At 46.9% G+C, this 16653-nt stretch overlaps 1 protein-coding gene across 2 annotated transcripts in view; it reads left to right on the forward strand.

The window, feature by feature from the left end:
* Window positions 1–16653, forward strand: part of LOC109755174 (uncharacterized) — a 37855-nt gene that overhangs the window by 10341 nt on the left and 10861 nt on the right. For both annotated transcript variants that reach the window (XM_020314062.4, XM_045235147.2), the window contains exons 9-18: window positions 13192–13308; window positions 13399–13488; window positions 13562–13657; window positions 13721–13780; window positions 13870–13932; window positions 14020–14106; window positions 15695–15793; window positions 15896–15970; window positions 16078–16158; window positions 16531–16611. In XM_020314062.4, coding sequence (XP_020169651.1) covers window positions 13192–13308; window positions 13399–13488; window positions 13562–13657; window positions 13721–13780; window positions 13870–13932; window positions 14020–14106; window positions 15695–15793; window positions 15896–15970; window positions 16078–16158; window positions 16531–16611 — 849 coding nt within the window. The remainder of the gene's footprint in view (window positions 1–13191; window positions 13309–13398; window positions 13489–13561; window positions 13658–13720; window positions 13781–13869; window positions 13933–14019; window positions 14107–15694; window positions 15794–15895; window positions 15971–16077; window positions 16159–16530; window positions 16612–16653) is intronic.

Genomic DNA, 16653 nt, shown 5'->3' on the forward strand with positions numbered 1-16653 from the left:
AGCGTCTTTTTGATCGTTCTCCCGATTATTCGATGCTTCGCTTGTTTGGTTGTGTTTGCTATGTTCTTCTTGCCCCTCGCGAACGCACCAAACTGACCGCTCAGTCTGTTGAGTGTGTCTTCTTAGGCTACAGTGATGAGCATAAGGGCTATCGTTGTTGGGATCCTATCGGTCGTCGGATGCGTATCTCTCGAGACGTGACTTTTGATGAGTCTCGTCCTTTCTACCCACGCCCATCTTCCTCGCTTTTTTCAGTGGAGGATATCTCTTTCCTCACTTTTCCTGACTCACCTATCACCCCCGTCGCGCCTGTGCCTATTCGTTCCACTCCCTCTGCTTCTCCACCCCTCGTCGATTCGCCGCCACCATCTTCCCCGGTCTCCTCACCTAGCATGTCACCGGATTCTACACCTTCCTCTCCGGTGACTTCTCCGTCGCCACCCCCCGATTCTAACTTGGCGATTCCTCCTTCTCTTGTTCCATCTTTTCCTCAGCATTACACTCGTCGTTCACGACATGTGGATGCTTCCTTGGATGAGTCGTCCTCTTCTTCTCAGCCTACTTATGGCTTGCGTTCTCGTCCTCGTCCGCCTATTGATCGCTTTGGATTTCCCACCGCTGGTGCTGCTGTTCTTGAGCCGACTTCTTGCTGTCAGGCTGTTGTTCATCCTGAATGGCAGTTTGCGATGGCAGAGGAGATTGCTGCTCTTGAACGCACTGGTACCTGGGATCTTGTTTCTCTTCCTCCCGGAGTCCGTCCCATCACTTGTAAGTGGGTCTACAAGGTTAAGACTCGCTCCGATGGTTCTCTTGAGCGTCACAAAGCTCGTCTCGTGGCTCGTGGTTTTCAGCAGGAGCATGGTCGTGATTATGATGAGACTTTTGCTCCTGTGGCCCATATGACCACTATTCGTACACTTCTTGCCGTTGCCTCTGCACGCCACTGGTCTATATCTCAGCTTGATGTTAAGAATGCCTTTCTTAATGGTGAGCTACGTGAGGAGGTGTACATGCAGCCACCACCTGGGTATTCTGTTCCTGATGGCATGGTGTGTCGTCTTCGTCGCTCTCTCTATGGCCTTAAGCAAGCCCCTCGCGCCTGGTTTGAGCGTTTTGCCTCTGTGGTCACTACTGCTGGCTTTTCAGCAAGTGCTCATGATCCAGCATTGTTTATTCACCTTTCTCCTCGTGGCTGGACTCTTCTTCTTCTCTATGTTGATGATATGGTCATCACTGGGGATGACCCCGAGTATATTGCCTTTGTAAAGGCCCGTCTTAGTGAGCAGTTTCTTATGTCTGATCTTGGACCTCTTCGCTACTTTCTTGGGATTGAAGTCTCTTCTACCTCTGATGGCTTTTTTATATCCCAGGAAAAGTATATCCAGGATCTTCTTGCTCGTGTTGCTCTTACTGACGAGCGCATTGTTGAGACTCCTATGGAGCTCAATGTTCACCTCCGTGCTACTAATGGTGATCCTCTCCCTGACCCGACGCGTTATCGTCATCTCGTTGGCAGTCTTGTCTATCTAGCTGTCACTCATCCGGACATCTCTTATCCGGTTCATATTCTGAGTCAGTTTGTCTCTGCTCCCACATCGGTTCACTATAGTCATCTCCTTCGTGTTCTCCGATATCTTCGGGGCACGATCTCTCATCGTCTATTCTTTCCTAGCTCCAGTTCTTTACAGCTTCAGGCCTATGCGGATGCTACGTGGGCTAGTGATCCTTCTGATCGCCGTTCACTTTCTGCTTACTATGTTTTTCTTGGCGGTTCTCTCATTGCCTGGAAGACGAAGAAACAGATTGCAGTTTCTCGTTCGAGTGCTGAGGCTGAGTTGCGAGCCATGGCTCTTTTGACGGCAGAGGTGACTTGGTTACGGTGGTTACTTCAGGATTTTGGTGTTTGTGTCACTACACCGACTCTGCTCTTATCTGACAGTACAGGTGCTATTAGCATTGCGCGCGATCCTGTGAAGCATGAGCTCACCAAGCATATTGGTGTTGATGCTTTCTATGTGCGCGCTGCTGTGCAGGATTAGGTTATTGCTCTTCAGTATGTGCCTTCTGAGTTACAATTGGCGGATTTCCTGACGAAGGCCCAGACTAGAGCACAACATGGCTTTTATCTCTCCAAACTCAGTGTTGTTCCTCCACCATGAGTTTGAGGGGGGGTGTTAGAGTTATAATATAGGTCATGTACCCCTTTGTATTTATCCCGTTGTATAAGGGGTTTCCTGCATATGTTCCACACCTGTACATGTATATATATCGGCCTATGGCCTCATGGGAATACAAGTTGCTTATTCCTAACAGTGTGGACGGCTGTGTGGTGCCAGGGCGTGCGTGTGGTGGCTGTAGGGAGTCTGCTGCCCTTGCTATGGTTCTACTAGTGGGGGTGGCGCGCGACAGCAGTGGAGGTGGGTGGCCCCTGTCCATCGGTGGGTGGGAGGTTGGACGGTGGCGCTCGGCGCGGGAGGACCTCCCTCGTGAGCTACCGTGGCTCCTGCTGTGGGTCGATTTGGTACCCCTCATCGGCGGGCGCGCGATTATTGGTGGACTCCACTACTAGGGAAAACCTTACCAGTAGCGCTGGGTTTTGAGCTACCAGTAGCGCTGGCACACGCGCTACTGCTACGACGCTACAACTATTTTTTAGCAGTAGCGTGCTTTCTGCCCAGCGCTACTGGTAAATAAACATAGCAGTAGAGCGCGTCCAACAAGCTTTGGTAAACCTTGAAACAGTGCCACTGCTAATGTTTTATGTTTTTTCTTGTTTTATACTGTATTTATACACCCATTATACAAATTTTGATACAATAGCTCATCGTCATCATAATAACTCATCATCATCATCATCATCATCATCATAATAACAACTCATCGTCATCATCATCATATAAGAACTCATCATGATAATAACAACTCCTTGATCCTCATCATCATCTATGAGTCATATAACAACTCATCATTCTAACACATTCTAGCTCATAACTCATCATCGTCATAATAACAATTCCTCATCATCATAGTCATAACCAACACTAGTTAATTGTTCTTAGAACATGATGAGTACTAGCTAGGACCTGCTACTCTCTCTAAGGTAAAATAGCATAAAACAGGATAGCCCCTGACTCCATTATGGAGAATGGAGATCCACATGTCTCCAATTTGTGGGCTTCGCACCATGTTGCCTCCAAGTAGCTTCTTGCGATCATTCATAACTTTCCTCCATCCTTTGATTGTGAAGTCTTCATCTCTTCGAGAAATCGTATATGCACTGCGGTGAGCCGTAGGCAGACTTGGTCATAAGCTAATAATATCCATGCCACCTTTCATATGCATCAGATGAGGCACACAATCCTTCGGGAGTTTCTGTTGAAGAACATAATAATAACATAGTTAGCAATGTAGTTTAGCTTTAGATGAATGTATGTTAAAGATGCACTGGTGTCATAATAGTAAAACCATGCTATTTCCATGGATGTTACCATAGTTCAACACGTGAACTAGTGGCACGTATTGACCATAATGTGGAGGAGTTTCATAATTGTTATTGAAAGTCTCAACATCAGTAATAAATGAGATAAGATGATTTTTCTCCTCGCAAAGAGCCACAAGTGTAGTAGGTTTTGTGTACTACCTTTTGTACATTTCTTGAAGAATGGAAATAAGCTGTTAACTGTTTTTAAATAAACAATATAAATTACATAACAAATTTATTTGACAAACTCACATAGAGGTAGAACTGGAAGCATATACACATTCACCCAAATGTCGATATTATCTTCAACGTCATCTTCAAGACGAATATCGAAGGTTATTTGCATATCCTCCTGAAATTCAGGCCTTGCATAGAGCTCTCCAATTTGAGCAACCAAAATGTGTGTGATTAACTGCATTGTAGACCTTAACTGTAAAAGCGTAACCATGTTGAGTCGTAAGCTGAGCTATCTTCATCTCCATACTATCACTATCTTGGAAATCGAGCTTATCCAAGACAAGCAGTCTTGTATGGCAGGGGATGCACTAGTTGAATTGTAAAAAACAGAAATTACACATTGAAGCAAATAAGCACAAGTCATGCTTAACTATGAAAAAAAATACTTGTTTACCGTTACGTACCGTAAAAACATCAAAGGTCTTGTCCAACTTGATGGTGAAGAATCTATCATTTTCCAGGTGATGCCTGTCGCACATACCCCGGTCGTCGCTGCAGTATTCGCACTCAGGGATCCTATCATCGTCAGACATTTACTGTGTTCATAATTCAAAGATTATAAATTGACGACTATTACCAGAAACTCAACACACAGATCACTATTCAGCACGGGTTGACTTTCGGTCTGTCGAGTCTTCCTTGAAAATTCTCATCTCACGTGGTGCATATGGTGGGCACTCCCTTGCTGATATATTCGACCGTCGGTGATGGTCCACTACTAGGGAAAACCCTAGTAGTAGCGCGGGTTTTGAGGCTAGCATCAGCGCGGGCAGCCGCGCTACTACTACGGCGCTACAGCTAACGGTTAGTAGTAGCGCGGTCCGTACCCGCGCTACTACTGTTGACAATATCAGCAGCGCTTTTCTGGAACGCGCTACTATTAGTTAGCTGTAGCGATTTCCTAGCCCATCGCTACTGCTATATCTTTCATCATTTTCCCCCGCTTCCTACCCCGTTTCGGTTTCAATAAACTGCAATTTCCAGATACTAGGTACTACTAGATATCAATTTCATAAAGCATTATAGGTACTAGGTAGTACTCCCTTCGTTCCAAATTACTCATCGTGGTTTTAGTTCAAACCACGACGAGTAATTTGGAATGAAGGGAGTACTAGATAACAATTTCATATATAGTCAACATGCATCCTCAAGCAGTACTAGGTGATATCGACGACGATCATCATATGTAGTTCTAGATGATATCGACGACAATCATCATATGTAGTTCTAGATGATATCGACGACGATCATCATATGTAGTTCTAGATGATTACCACACACACATATGTAGTTCTAGATGATATCGAAGATGATCATCATCCTCAAGCCTGGGCGGTGGGTGTTCCTGATAGTAATTAGGATGGCCTGTCCAACACGAAGATTCTTGCCATCGAGGAATCTCTTCCACCCAACCGAGTTTAAGTGTGTGCGACCGTCCGTGTCCACGCGGTAAGTACAGGTTGTGACGGAGCCCCTTGCAGTAAGGCGTAGTCCAGCTGAGCCTTCTTCATCAGGCTCAATACCATAACTCACAGATAGGCTCTTTGCCAATTTCTGAATAAGAAAAACATATCAATTAATAAATAGCCTCGCACATACTCTTGCAAATAAGTATATATGGATTATCTACACTATTAATAGTTCCTTAGATTCTACACTAATAATCATGTGATCAAACTCTACACTAAAGCATATCATCGACTAGATTCCACACAACATATCATTGGACTCTACACTAAGCATATCATCGGATAATTTGCATTTGTAAGTATAACATACCATATCATGTCGATCGACCATGGTACTTGTCAGGCGGGTCACGAATGGCACCCCGACAAAGTCAGCACGTGGCGGAATTATGTCCCGTAGGTTGCACACCTCCTCCTCGCTCAGCCTCATTCTTTGAGCTACGATGGCTTCATGAAGTGGGTCCTCATCATCTTCATCGAGTGGGTCCTCATTATCTTCATCATCTTCGTCATCTTCATCATCTTCCACCAGGTTGATATAAATGATAGCCAGCTTGGGTCTTTCTGCTCTGAAGGAGAAGCTGATCAACTCACCACCAGTAAGACGCATGCGGGCGAGGAAACGGGCCCATCCATCTCCTCCAATTTGTGACATATTGCGTCCTTTCTCGACCTCCATAGTGTACGGCCCCCCAGGAGCCTCAAATGTCACAGTGTCTCCTGTCAGCTTGTTGAATTTCAACCTCACATTGCATGGGACGATCTGTGTAAAAAAAGCAAAATGACACAATGCAGTAATGCCAACACTAAAAATAAAATAGTTGTTACATTTCATATAATTTCTTACCGCCGCATGACGAAAACTCGGCCGTAAGTAGATGCCGAACAACTTGCCAGTTGCAAGGCTGCTGGCGCACCTTGACTTCAATCGACATGGTGGTGGTGGTGGTGGCGCCATTTTCCTAAAGTAATATGAGCAAAGGATTAACGATCCACTTCACAGGAAAGAAAAATAGTTGTTAAATCAAAATATTCTATAAATCAACTAAAGCAACTAGCCTATTAAATCAACTTGCATACTAAATCAACTAAATCAAAATGTTCTATAAATCAACTAAATCAACTAGCCTACTAAATCAACTTGCCTACTAAATCAACTAAATCAAAATGTTCTAAATCAACTAGCCTACTAAATCAACTAATCATATGAACTAAATCAAAATGTTGCATATGAACTAGCCTACTAAATCAAAATGTAGCAGGGAGGAGGGGTTGTGGATGGAGGAGGGAGGAGGGAGAAGGAGGGGCGACTGGAGGAGGGAGGAGAGAGTAGGACGGAGGAGGAAGGGCAAAGCGAGGAGGGGCCGGCCGGCGGCGAGTTGAGGGAGGACGGAGGAGGAGGGCGGTACCGAGTCCAGCGAGGAGGAGGAGGTGACGGTGGCGCAGAGGGAGGAGGGGTAGGCGCCGGCGGCCGGCGGGGGAGGACCGGTGGGGGGGGGGGGTTGAGGGGGGATCGAGTGAGTGTGAGTGTGAGTGTGGATCGGATAGAGGAGAGCGTGGGTGGAGTTTTAGCAGTAGCGCGCTATAGGTAAAGGCGCTACTGCTAAACTACCTAGCAGTAGCGCACTTTGAATTAACGCACTGCTGCTATAACTAGCTTCGCGGCGGGGTCGTGGGAATTATAGCAGTAGCACGGCTTAGTGGAGGCGCGCTACTGCTACTTTTATTTCAGCAGCGAGTTCTGTAGGAGCGCGCTACTGCTACATTGCAGCAGTGCCTTATTTTAAAACGCGCTGCTGGTAAGATCCTGTGTATAGGCTTTTCCCTAGTAGTGGTTGCTCCTTCCTTTGTTCCCGAGTGCATTACACCAAAATGTCTAGCACACGGGAATGAAGGAGAAGCGACCCCCACGACAATAGTCGGGATTCTTCCTCTCTGATATTTCGACCGTATATGGTGGACACTCCCTCACCAATTTTTCAACCGTCGGTGATGGTCGCTCTTCTCTTCCTTCCCATGCATTACCAAAAGGTCTATCACGAGAAAGAAGAGGAAGAGTGACCCCCATGACAACAGCCGGCATTCTTCTCTCATATATGGTGGACACTCTCCCTCACTGATTTTTGACCGTCATGTATGGAGCCCTGACAGACTTAAAGTCAACCCGAAATGTCGTTTAATTCTCTTTCCGGCAAATCCAGGGCACTCGATATTTCCTATATATTCTAGAACAAGTCATGCTAAAATTCACGAAAAAATTGGCATGACCTTTGCTAAAATAGGACATATCAAGCACCTGAAATTTGCTGGACCGAAATGAATCAACACTCCGGCAAAACATAAGCCATTCGGAGGTGTTCCCTGCAAACATATGCCACTAGGGCAAGCACATATCCTTCATTTTCGTATTTAAGCAACCGCATAGTCCATGTTTACTCACTATAGACGATGGTTGTCGACAATGCGGCTGTCGTCGGTGATCTTCTGGGCGTCGTCGACCGGCTCGTCGGTGATGTACCCTGCGCCACACATGAGCATTTATATAGAAAATTTCAAACTTGCCGCTCATTTCATTTCAATGGTTCAATATTGACAAAAACATTTCAATATATCTTATAACCCTAGCATTTCATCTGGACAACAAGCATAACTAAATAACCTAGTTTTTCAAGAAAGTAGGTCTCTCTCTCTCTCTCTCTCTTAATTTTGCAATGTGAGAATGACATAAAAATATTTCGCAATATAATTGGCAACAACATTTTTATATTTTATTTGATACCTAAAATGTTTCTAATTTTCTACTCTATTCTATTCAAAACACCTACATTTATTTGATACCTAAAATATTCCTAATTTATATATTTTATTTGATACCTAAAACATTGCTAAACCTACTATCTACAAGAACAGAAAGAGGAGGCCGGGATGGAGGGAGGGAGAGAGAGAGCGAGGAGGGAGGGAGGAGGCTAGGATGGAGGAAGGAAGGGAGGACGGAGGGAGGGAGGAGGGCAGCGAGAGGAGGGAGGAGGGGGCGAGATGATGAGTACCTCGGGGCGATGGCAGTGGCAGAGAGCGAGCGCGAGAGAGTGTGAGGGGAGAGTGATGAGGGAGAGAATGGGGCCGTGGGCGGAGGAAGAGGATAGGGCCCGTTAGCAGTAGCGCGGGGTATGGGCCGGCGTTACTGCTAAGCCCACCAGCTGTAGCACCGGGACAGATCCCACGCTACTGCTAAGTGGGCTAGTATCTCCTGCCTTGGGGGTGCGGTGTGGCCCACTTAACAGTAATGCCCTGTGGGCAACCCCGTGCTGCTGCTAAGTTGTACTAGTAGCGCCTGTGCCTCCCAGCGCTGCTACTAATATTCTATCTATAAGCTATTTCCTAGTAGTGCTCGCAGGGAAGTGTGCTGGCTGCCATAGTAGGGTGGCACGAGGGTGTGCTCGATAGGGAGCTCGGTAGGAGGGGACGGGTGGCCTTGATGCGGTTGCGTCACCTGTCGCCGGCATAGGGGTGTGTTGGCCCGGATGCGTCTGCTCCTCCTTCTCCCCCTCTCCTCTAGCTCGGCGGGGAGCTCGGTAGGAGGGATGGGTGGCCTCGATCCCGTCGCATCAACTGTCGCTGGCACACGGGTGTCGGTCCGGATGCGTCCGCTCTTCCTTTTCCCCCTTTCCTCGCCGCGGGCGGGTTGGCACAGGTCTACCGATGTTCGGGGCGGAGCGTCGATGTGGCTTCGTCGGTCTGGGGCTACTAGTTGGGCCAAAGCCGGGGCCTTTGTGTGGTCTCCGGGTTGTATGGTTGCAGGGCAGCGACTCTGGCGGCGGGAGGTGCGACACTTGGGTGCGGAGCGTGCGCCTTAGGTGCGGGCGGGCAACCATGGCCACACGGGTGGCGTGGTTGCGGGTGGTTGACGGAGTTAGGGTGCGACGGAGGGGTATGAGCGCCGGGGTACACCACTTGCCCAATCCTTTGACTGGCTGACGGCGGCGACGGCCGTTGACGCCATATCTTTCTTGAAGGCTTTATCGGGGTGTTCCTACTCATGTCGTCTTGCTCCGGGTGAAACCTGATCTTCGGGATCGGGCAGTGGCGGCTATCCATGGTCGTACCCTTCTGGGAGGCACCACTTTGGAGTCTTGGCTTCGTTGTTGTCCAGCTCCCCTCTCTATTGTGGATGCTCATGGTGGAGGTCTCCGCCGGCTCCAAGCGTCATCTGTAGTTTGCTTGGTTGTCGGTGCGCGGTACCTTTGTATCTTGCCTTGGGTGTGTGTGTTGTGTACGGTGGTGGTGTGTGTTTGTATCGGTGTTTCGGTTCTAAACGGTGATGGTTGCTTTATAATATAAAGCGGGGGAGTATCACCAAATAACTAGCCATGGACAGTGGTGCGTGGAAACTAGCTATCCATGTGCCTGCCAGAACCATGAGTTGGTTGTGAGATTTTCAGCTCTAGCCGACCCCTACTTGTTTGGGACTAAAGACTTTGTTGTTGTTGTTGTTGTTGTTGAGGTTGGGTCCAGAAATACCAATAAATTCATTGTTCTCTAAGTTTGTAGGCCTTTTGGTCCCAGCTCACAGGATAAACTTTTCATCGTTCATCCAAGGCAAAATCTCTTGTAGGCTATCACAATCAATCAAAGACTAGTATGAAAAAGGTGTGTCTAAAACTAAAAAACTATGTGAAAACGGCTTGTTCTCTTGTGTTAGGAGAACTGCTACCTGAAAGATGTACTATAGGCTTGGATTCCTATCAATAAACAATATAAAATTCCAGTAAGCACAATGTTGGAATGATGCAAATGCTGGTCTTGATGCTTCTTGCATTGTGTTCTTTTGTTCGCCATTGATTAGCGTGTGCCACATGATATGTACTCCCTCCGTTCCTAAATATAAATCTTTGTAGAGATTCTACTATGAACTACATACGGAGCAAAATGAGTGAATCTATAATCTAAAATGCATCTACATACATCCGTATGTGGTTCATAGTGAAATCTCTACAAAGACTTATATTTAGGAACGGAGGGAGTACTTGCTGATGCCTGCCTTGCCCTTATGGATCTTGATGTTGTGAAACAAATTTTGATTGAGGGGCAGTTTGGCTGGAACCAGGGTTATGTTAGGCTACATATGATATAATTTTTCGCTTCTAATTTATTGGATGCATTTGATATCCCAAATCTTCTATCAATTGAAATGATTTTATTTTTTGTTATGAAATTTTGTATGTGCAATTGACATTTCGTTCCTACTTATAAAGAGTTGGCGGTCGTCCATTCACTCATCTTTTCAGTCTTCCTTCTCTCTCAACTCCAACAGGTGGAAACCTACGAACACATCATTAACAGATCCCTGCCTGAATCCTCTCTCCTTCCGCCATCTTGCATCACTCAGTCACCTCATGCCGTCTCCCACCGCTAATCCCATTCGTGCCAGCTTCCAAAACACATCTAAGCTAGCCTACAACGTTTTTGAGTAAACTAGATTCCATCGTGTTTCTTGTGGTTCCATGGCGTCCTACTGTGCCAATCGAAGTCAACTGTTTGAAGGAATGCAAATATTGTCATTTTTTAAACTTAAGGAGGCACACATGCATGCAAGTGCTTGCAAGAATCAATATTTTTGGTAGGGCTGAAAACGAAAAATAATATGTCGTAACTCTCGCTCGCGTCGCTCGGGGGGGGGGGGGGGGGGGGCTCTGGCGATAACCTAGCCGCCGCCACCCCCGCGGCCCTCTCCTCCCTCGCTCCCCCCGTCGCCGTCGGAGGAAGCCGACGGGCAAAGCCCGCTAGGCGGACGGCGGCGGCGGGGGGCCCTCGTCGTGCGCCGCGTGGCTTCGGCCATGGTGGCAGCGCTGCTCACCCCCTTCCTCGGCTGGATGGCGTGCGGGGCGGCGCTGAGGCCGGCCGTCGTCGATCTGGCGGTGGAGGCGCTCTGGCGTGCTGCGACGGCGACGCTCTGGTGGGCTGTGGCTGTAGGGCACGCTGGGTGCCTGGGGTCCCCTCCCTTGGCCGGGGGAGCTGCGGTGATGGCGGCGAGCCGCAGCCTTTGGATGGCGGCGCGGCGGCGCCGCGACGGTGGAGGTTTCTACTGATGGTGAGCTGCGGCGGTGGTGGTGAGCTACAGTTTTTGGACGGCGGCGCAGCGGCGCTGCGATGGTGGTCGTGGAGATCGGTCTCTGGCCACCGGAGTGGTGTGCTCTTCTACTGCTCTGGCCGTGTGTGCAATGAAGCAACAGTTTGGGCTGGAGGTGGCCGGGGGTGCGCAGATCTGACAAGGCGTTCTGCTGCGGCGTGTTGAGGGCTGGTGGTTGGCAACGATGCACTCTGCGCAACTTGCTGTGTTCCTATGCCGTTGGCTTCCTCGTGAGGCTCGGCGGTGGAGTAGATTCTCCGGGCGAAAGTCTTGCACCTTCTCTGGTCGGTGCCGATGTTGGCGATGTTCTTGAGCATTGCATTCCTTCCTGAAGGCGCATCGCGGAGCTACGTCCATCTACTGCCGCAACTGTCTGGTGTTTCCGGGGGAAAACCCAAGATCCATTGGAGCGGGCGGCGGCGGCAATTATGTCGTTACCTTTTTGGAGGCACCGCCTTGGAAGCAAATGACCTTTGTGGAGTGGTGGTCTCATGGCAGTGGTGCAGAGTTGCGTCGTCGTCGGGGTGATGGAGGCCGGGGCGGCGGCTCTGGACGGTGGATGTACGCCGAGGCGGCGGCCTCGGATAGCGATGCAACGGTGGCTCTATGGGGCAGAGTCGCGTTGTGCATTGTTTCGGTGGCGGCTTGGTGCTGCGTGGGTAGCGAGGTCATCAGCCTGGTCGATGCGCCCCAGAGGAGGCGGTCTGACTTTACGTCGGAGCAGCGGCCCCGGATGTGGTGCGACGTTCATGGTCTGCGAGCTGTTACCCTGAGCAGCGTGGGCTGCGGGCAGCTAGGTTGTGCGGCGTTGCTGCTCGAGGGGAGCGGTGGTATGTCGGGGCGGCGGCCCCGGAAGGCGGTGCCGGTTGATTGCGCTGGGTGCGACGAAGCGGTGGATGTCGGGGCGGCGGCCCCGAGAGAATCACTGTGGCGGCCAGACTTCTGTGGCAACGATGATGGTGGGAGCGATGTCGGCGACGCGGCAATGGTTGCGATAGTCGGCTCTTCTCCGGCGTGTCCACGGTATTGCCTCGGTTTGTTTGTTGCTGTGGAGTCGAAGCTGCGGCGGTGGGGCCCTGTGGTGTACGATGACTGGCTGCAGGTGGCCCTTTCGGCGATCTTCCGTGGCGCCAGCCGTGCCTGGTTTCGTTCTTCTGAGTTCTCCGTCAGAGTCGGAGTTGCGTTGTCTGGCCGCAGGTCGACATGTTGTCGATAAGGGTGGGCTTTGCCCTGTGTGTTTCAGTCTATGGGAGTGGGCTTGGCCCTTGTTGTTCCGGTTTTTGCCCGGTTTTCCGTAATTAACTGGGCAATTCTCTTCTGCTTATTTAATAGATGAGGCAATCTTTGCCTCCGTTTCGAAAAATATTTTTGGTAGGCAAGGATTCTTTTTTATGGGTATTTATTTTGATTTTTTTATTTTATCGCCTTTTTGAACTGCTGTTAGGACTGCATTTGCTATTTTCAAAATTCCACAAATTCCTCTAGAGATAGAGCTGGAAAAAACTTGTTGGATTTCTGATACGGCCATTTCAAATTAAAACAAATTCCTCTAGACATAGAGCTGAAAAAAGAAGGGCGGCCTGGGGCAGTGGTAGTCTCGCCACTTGTGGCCTGGAGGTCCTTGCAGAATTATTATGCAAGGGTAAGGTCGTCTAGAAATTCCCTTCCCAGACTGGGTACGCCCTTATAGAGCTGGAAAAAACTTGTTAGATTACCGATACAACCAGAAAAGCCTTGGGTGTTACCTCTGGGAGTTGCCTTCGAAAGCCTTGTTTTGTACAACATAACTTTATTGGGGATTTAAGAACACTACAATTTTTCTGACTTTATATTTTGTTAATAAAACTGTAAGTTGCACTAATGAACCAATTTTGCAGCGTAAATTTTTAAACGGTGAGGGTCTTCTTGAGAGACTGAATCCAGAGTTTAAGGCAAAGTATGCCATTAACAACTTGCAACAACCTCATTTGCGAATCATGTCCCGTATGCTACAGGTGAGTACTTTATTCTTGATAACCTTCAGCTTGCAATATGCACGTGCATTTTATTCCTGTTTGATGTTAGTTTAATTTGTTGTTTTTAAGAGAAAGGAGAGTGATGTATGCTATTGGCGACGTACTGATGAGATCTACGAGTTTTTGGTCCAACTTATCAATCTGAAACCTTACATTAAGGTATTTGGCCCGGTCTTACATTTCTCATTTCTGTAACAGGGACATCCCTAACTTGATCTTAGATCATTTACAGCAAACTGATTGTCTGGATGATGTTTTTGATCGTCTTGAGGAAAGCTGTCATCCACAATCTGACCTTTGGCAAGGTTATGCACTAAGGGCAGTTGATGTAAGTATTAATTTACTCTGTAAGTCATTTGACGGAAGGTTGGACTGACTATCTCTCTTGTAGCTTTTCCTTGATTCGTTGTTGATTTTCTGGGAGCCTCAGTTTCATCCCTTGATACGTGAGGTTATTATGATGTCTTGAAGTTGTTTCATATATTTCCTAGATTATTTTTTGTCGCCTATGTTGCAAGCTAAAAAACTGACATTTTCTAGCGCCACAAGGAGGTACTGCTAACAAGTGCCCGTGACTTAGCTGAAGCGTGTGCAATAATTCAGGTTTGTGCATTAATTTTCTTTTTCTTTTTTTTTGGGGGGGGAGGGGGGGCGTGGACAGAACTTTATTAACCTAGTTCCTTCTCACAGCCACTGGAACCTGACCCTGGTGATTTCTTGGCGCATTTGCGGCCATATGCATCAGTATACTTCGGGAGTAAGAAGAAACAGTCTGGGGTACGCCATTACTATTTTTAATTGTATTTCCCCATTCCCAAAGTTGTATCCATGCATATTTTAAATCCAAACTGTGTTATGTGTGGAAGCGGCTCCCCTGACGCACGGCGCCTGCCATTGGGGCACTGCCATGTGGGCCTGTTTCCCAGTGGGCCCACCTGCCAGTGGCCGAACGGCACGCTGCCGAACGGCAGATGATCCTCGTCCGTTATGTGTGCACTGATATTCTAATAGATTTAGCATTATTGCTGATGAGATGGTCCGATGGTACAATAAATGTGTTATGGATTACTAGAACTGTGTAACACAATTATTTACTCCCTCCGTGCTTGAAAAGAAGGCTTACAAATTTTGTTTGAAGTAAAACAGTGCCAAGTTTGACCAAGTTTATACAAAAACTACAATACCAAATTAGTATAACTGAAAACACAATAAAATATACTTTCATACTATACCTATCTAGTATTGTTGTTGTTGATAGTTTTTCCTGTAAACTTAGTCAAACTTTGCACCTTTTGACTTTAGACAAAACTTGTATGCGTTCTTTTCAAGCATGGAGGGAGTACCTATTAAGCTAGTAGTAACTGAGGGGCTGTTACAATGCAAGTACAGGGCTATACACGTAGCTATTGTATAACTTTTGGTGTGCACAAATATAAGAGCGTTTAGATCTATTTCTTTACGGAGGGAGTACAAAGGAGAGGCTGACAGGCCTGCTCCCAGAAGCCAGAACACACGCAAAAAACAGTTGCGCCACACACAGAAGAACAGAGACCACTACCACACGCTACCCCAAGGTGGACTAAGTGTCCAGGGTAAGCGACCACTGGAGCAATTTGTGGAGTGCTGCAGCTCCAGCAAAGCACCACAAACGACTTTCACTAGCCACCACTTGTAAAACCATAGGAATACAAGGGTTTGCTCCCTCAGCACACAAGCATTCAGGTGCTTCCATAATTCCCAGGCAACCAGAATGATGAGGGACTTAAGACCTTTTCTCATCTCTTTAGGAGAGCCCTCTAGATAACACTTGACCACCACCTGGAGAAAGAAGTTGCACCAGGTTGGGGGACAGTAGCTGATATACCAACTTTTGGAGAACCAGCATCCAGAATTGCCATGAGAACACACAAGAAACCAGGATGTGCTGAATTTCTTCTTCTTCCTGACCACACAAAGGTCAAGCAGCAGAGTGCGGCAGCCCATGCTTATACATAACCAATCAGCTGTCCAGCAGCGTTTCTTGACAGCCAACCAGATGAAAAATCAAATCAGCAGAGCACAAGATTTCCAAATCCTTTTCCAGGGCGCAAACTCAATGGATCCCAGAGAGCAACCATCACAGGCTGACTTACTGGTATAGGAGCCTGATTGAGTTAGGCGCCATTTGTGCTGATTCGGCACATCATGGTTTAAATATACAACTAAATGGAAACCTATAATTTCAAAAAAAATGGTAATCTCTATTCACTTATTCAGCCTTATATTCTGTACCTATCTATATTGTTGTTGCTTTAGCTCTTTTAACTTGGTCACCTTCTAGTCTGTATTAACTTGGGGGGGGGGGGGGGGGGGTCCTTTTTTCCAGTATTATACAGCTAAAGAACAAGAACGTCTGCATGAAGAGTTCGATCATTATTTGGCTACATGCAAATGGGATGATGCTATTGACTTCTCTTCTTTCATGGTAGAACATCATTTTCTGTTGTTGGAAACGTTCCACTATATGGCTCCACACATCTATCTATTAATTTCTTTATGCATTGTTTGTATGCTGACTTTTTTCCAGGAAAGTGCTCATAGAGACGATGAGAACGGTCAGTTTGCAAAACTGGACATCAGTCTTGCCAAAATGTCCTTTGAGGTACTTGTTACTTCGAAGAATTCCTTGGTCGATTTTACATTCTTCTACTTACGTTTTTGATGATTATGTTACAAATTATTCTCCTACACATTTGTACTCTTTTATAGCGAATGGCCAATATTTTTAAGCGGGAACAAGAAATGGACTCTTACACTCAGAGCTTGACAGCTCTCCTTCTCAATGATGAGGTATGCAAACCTGTTTTGAATCTTTAACTTAACTTTTCAGAGAGGTTAGGTGTAGTTTTTCCTCCCTGGTGATGTTTGTCCTTTTTCATGGAGGGCTCTACTCAATAATAATTTAATGCAATTCTTCTAGGAAAAGAAAAGAACTTCAGACTTTCCGCATCATGCTGAATTTCCTGTTTGTTTCGTTTCCCAAGACAAGATGTCCGTAATAATTTTGAATTTTTTTACAGTATAATTTTTTCCAATAGTTTTGAATATCTTGATTATCCAATAGTTTGGTTTAGTACAAAATCCCCAATTGAACAATGGATTAATGTTGATCTGTTGCGATTATGCTCAGTTGAACCATGTATTTACATTGAAAACTTCCAGGTGAAAGGTCAACTTGCAAGTTTGATGAACCTGCTGGATGAAGAAGGCTTTTTCAGCATCGATGATGATTCTATTGATTGGGTACTTTTCTTATTAATAACTATTATATTATAGTAGTTCCAT

The sequence above is a fragment of the Aegilops tauschii genome, chromosome 3, assembly GCF_002575655.3.
Source record: "Aegilops tauschii subsp. strangulata cultivar AL8/78 chromosome 3, Aet v6.0, whole genome shotgun sequence".
Taxonomy (NCBI): domain Eukaryota; kingdom Viridiplantae; phylum Streptophyta; class Magnoliopsida; order Poales; family Poaceae; genus Aegilops; species Aegilops tauschii.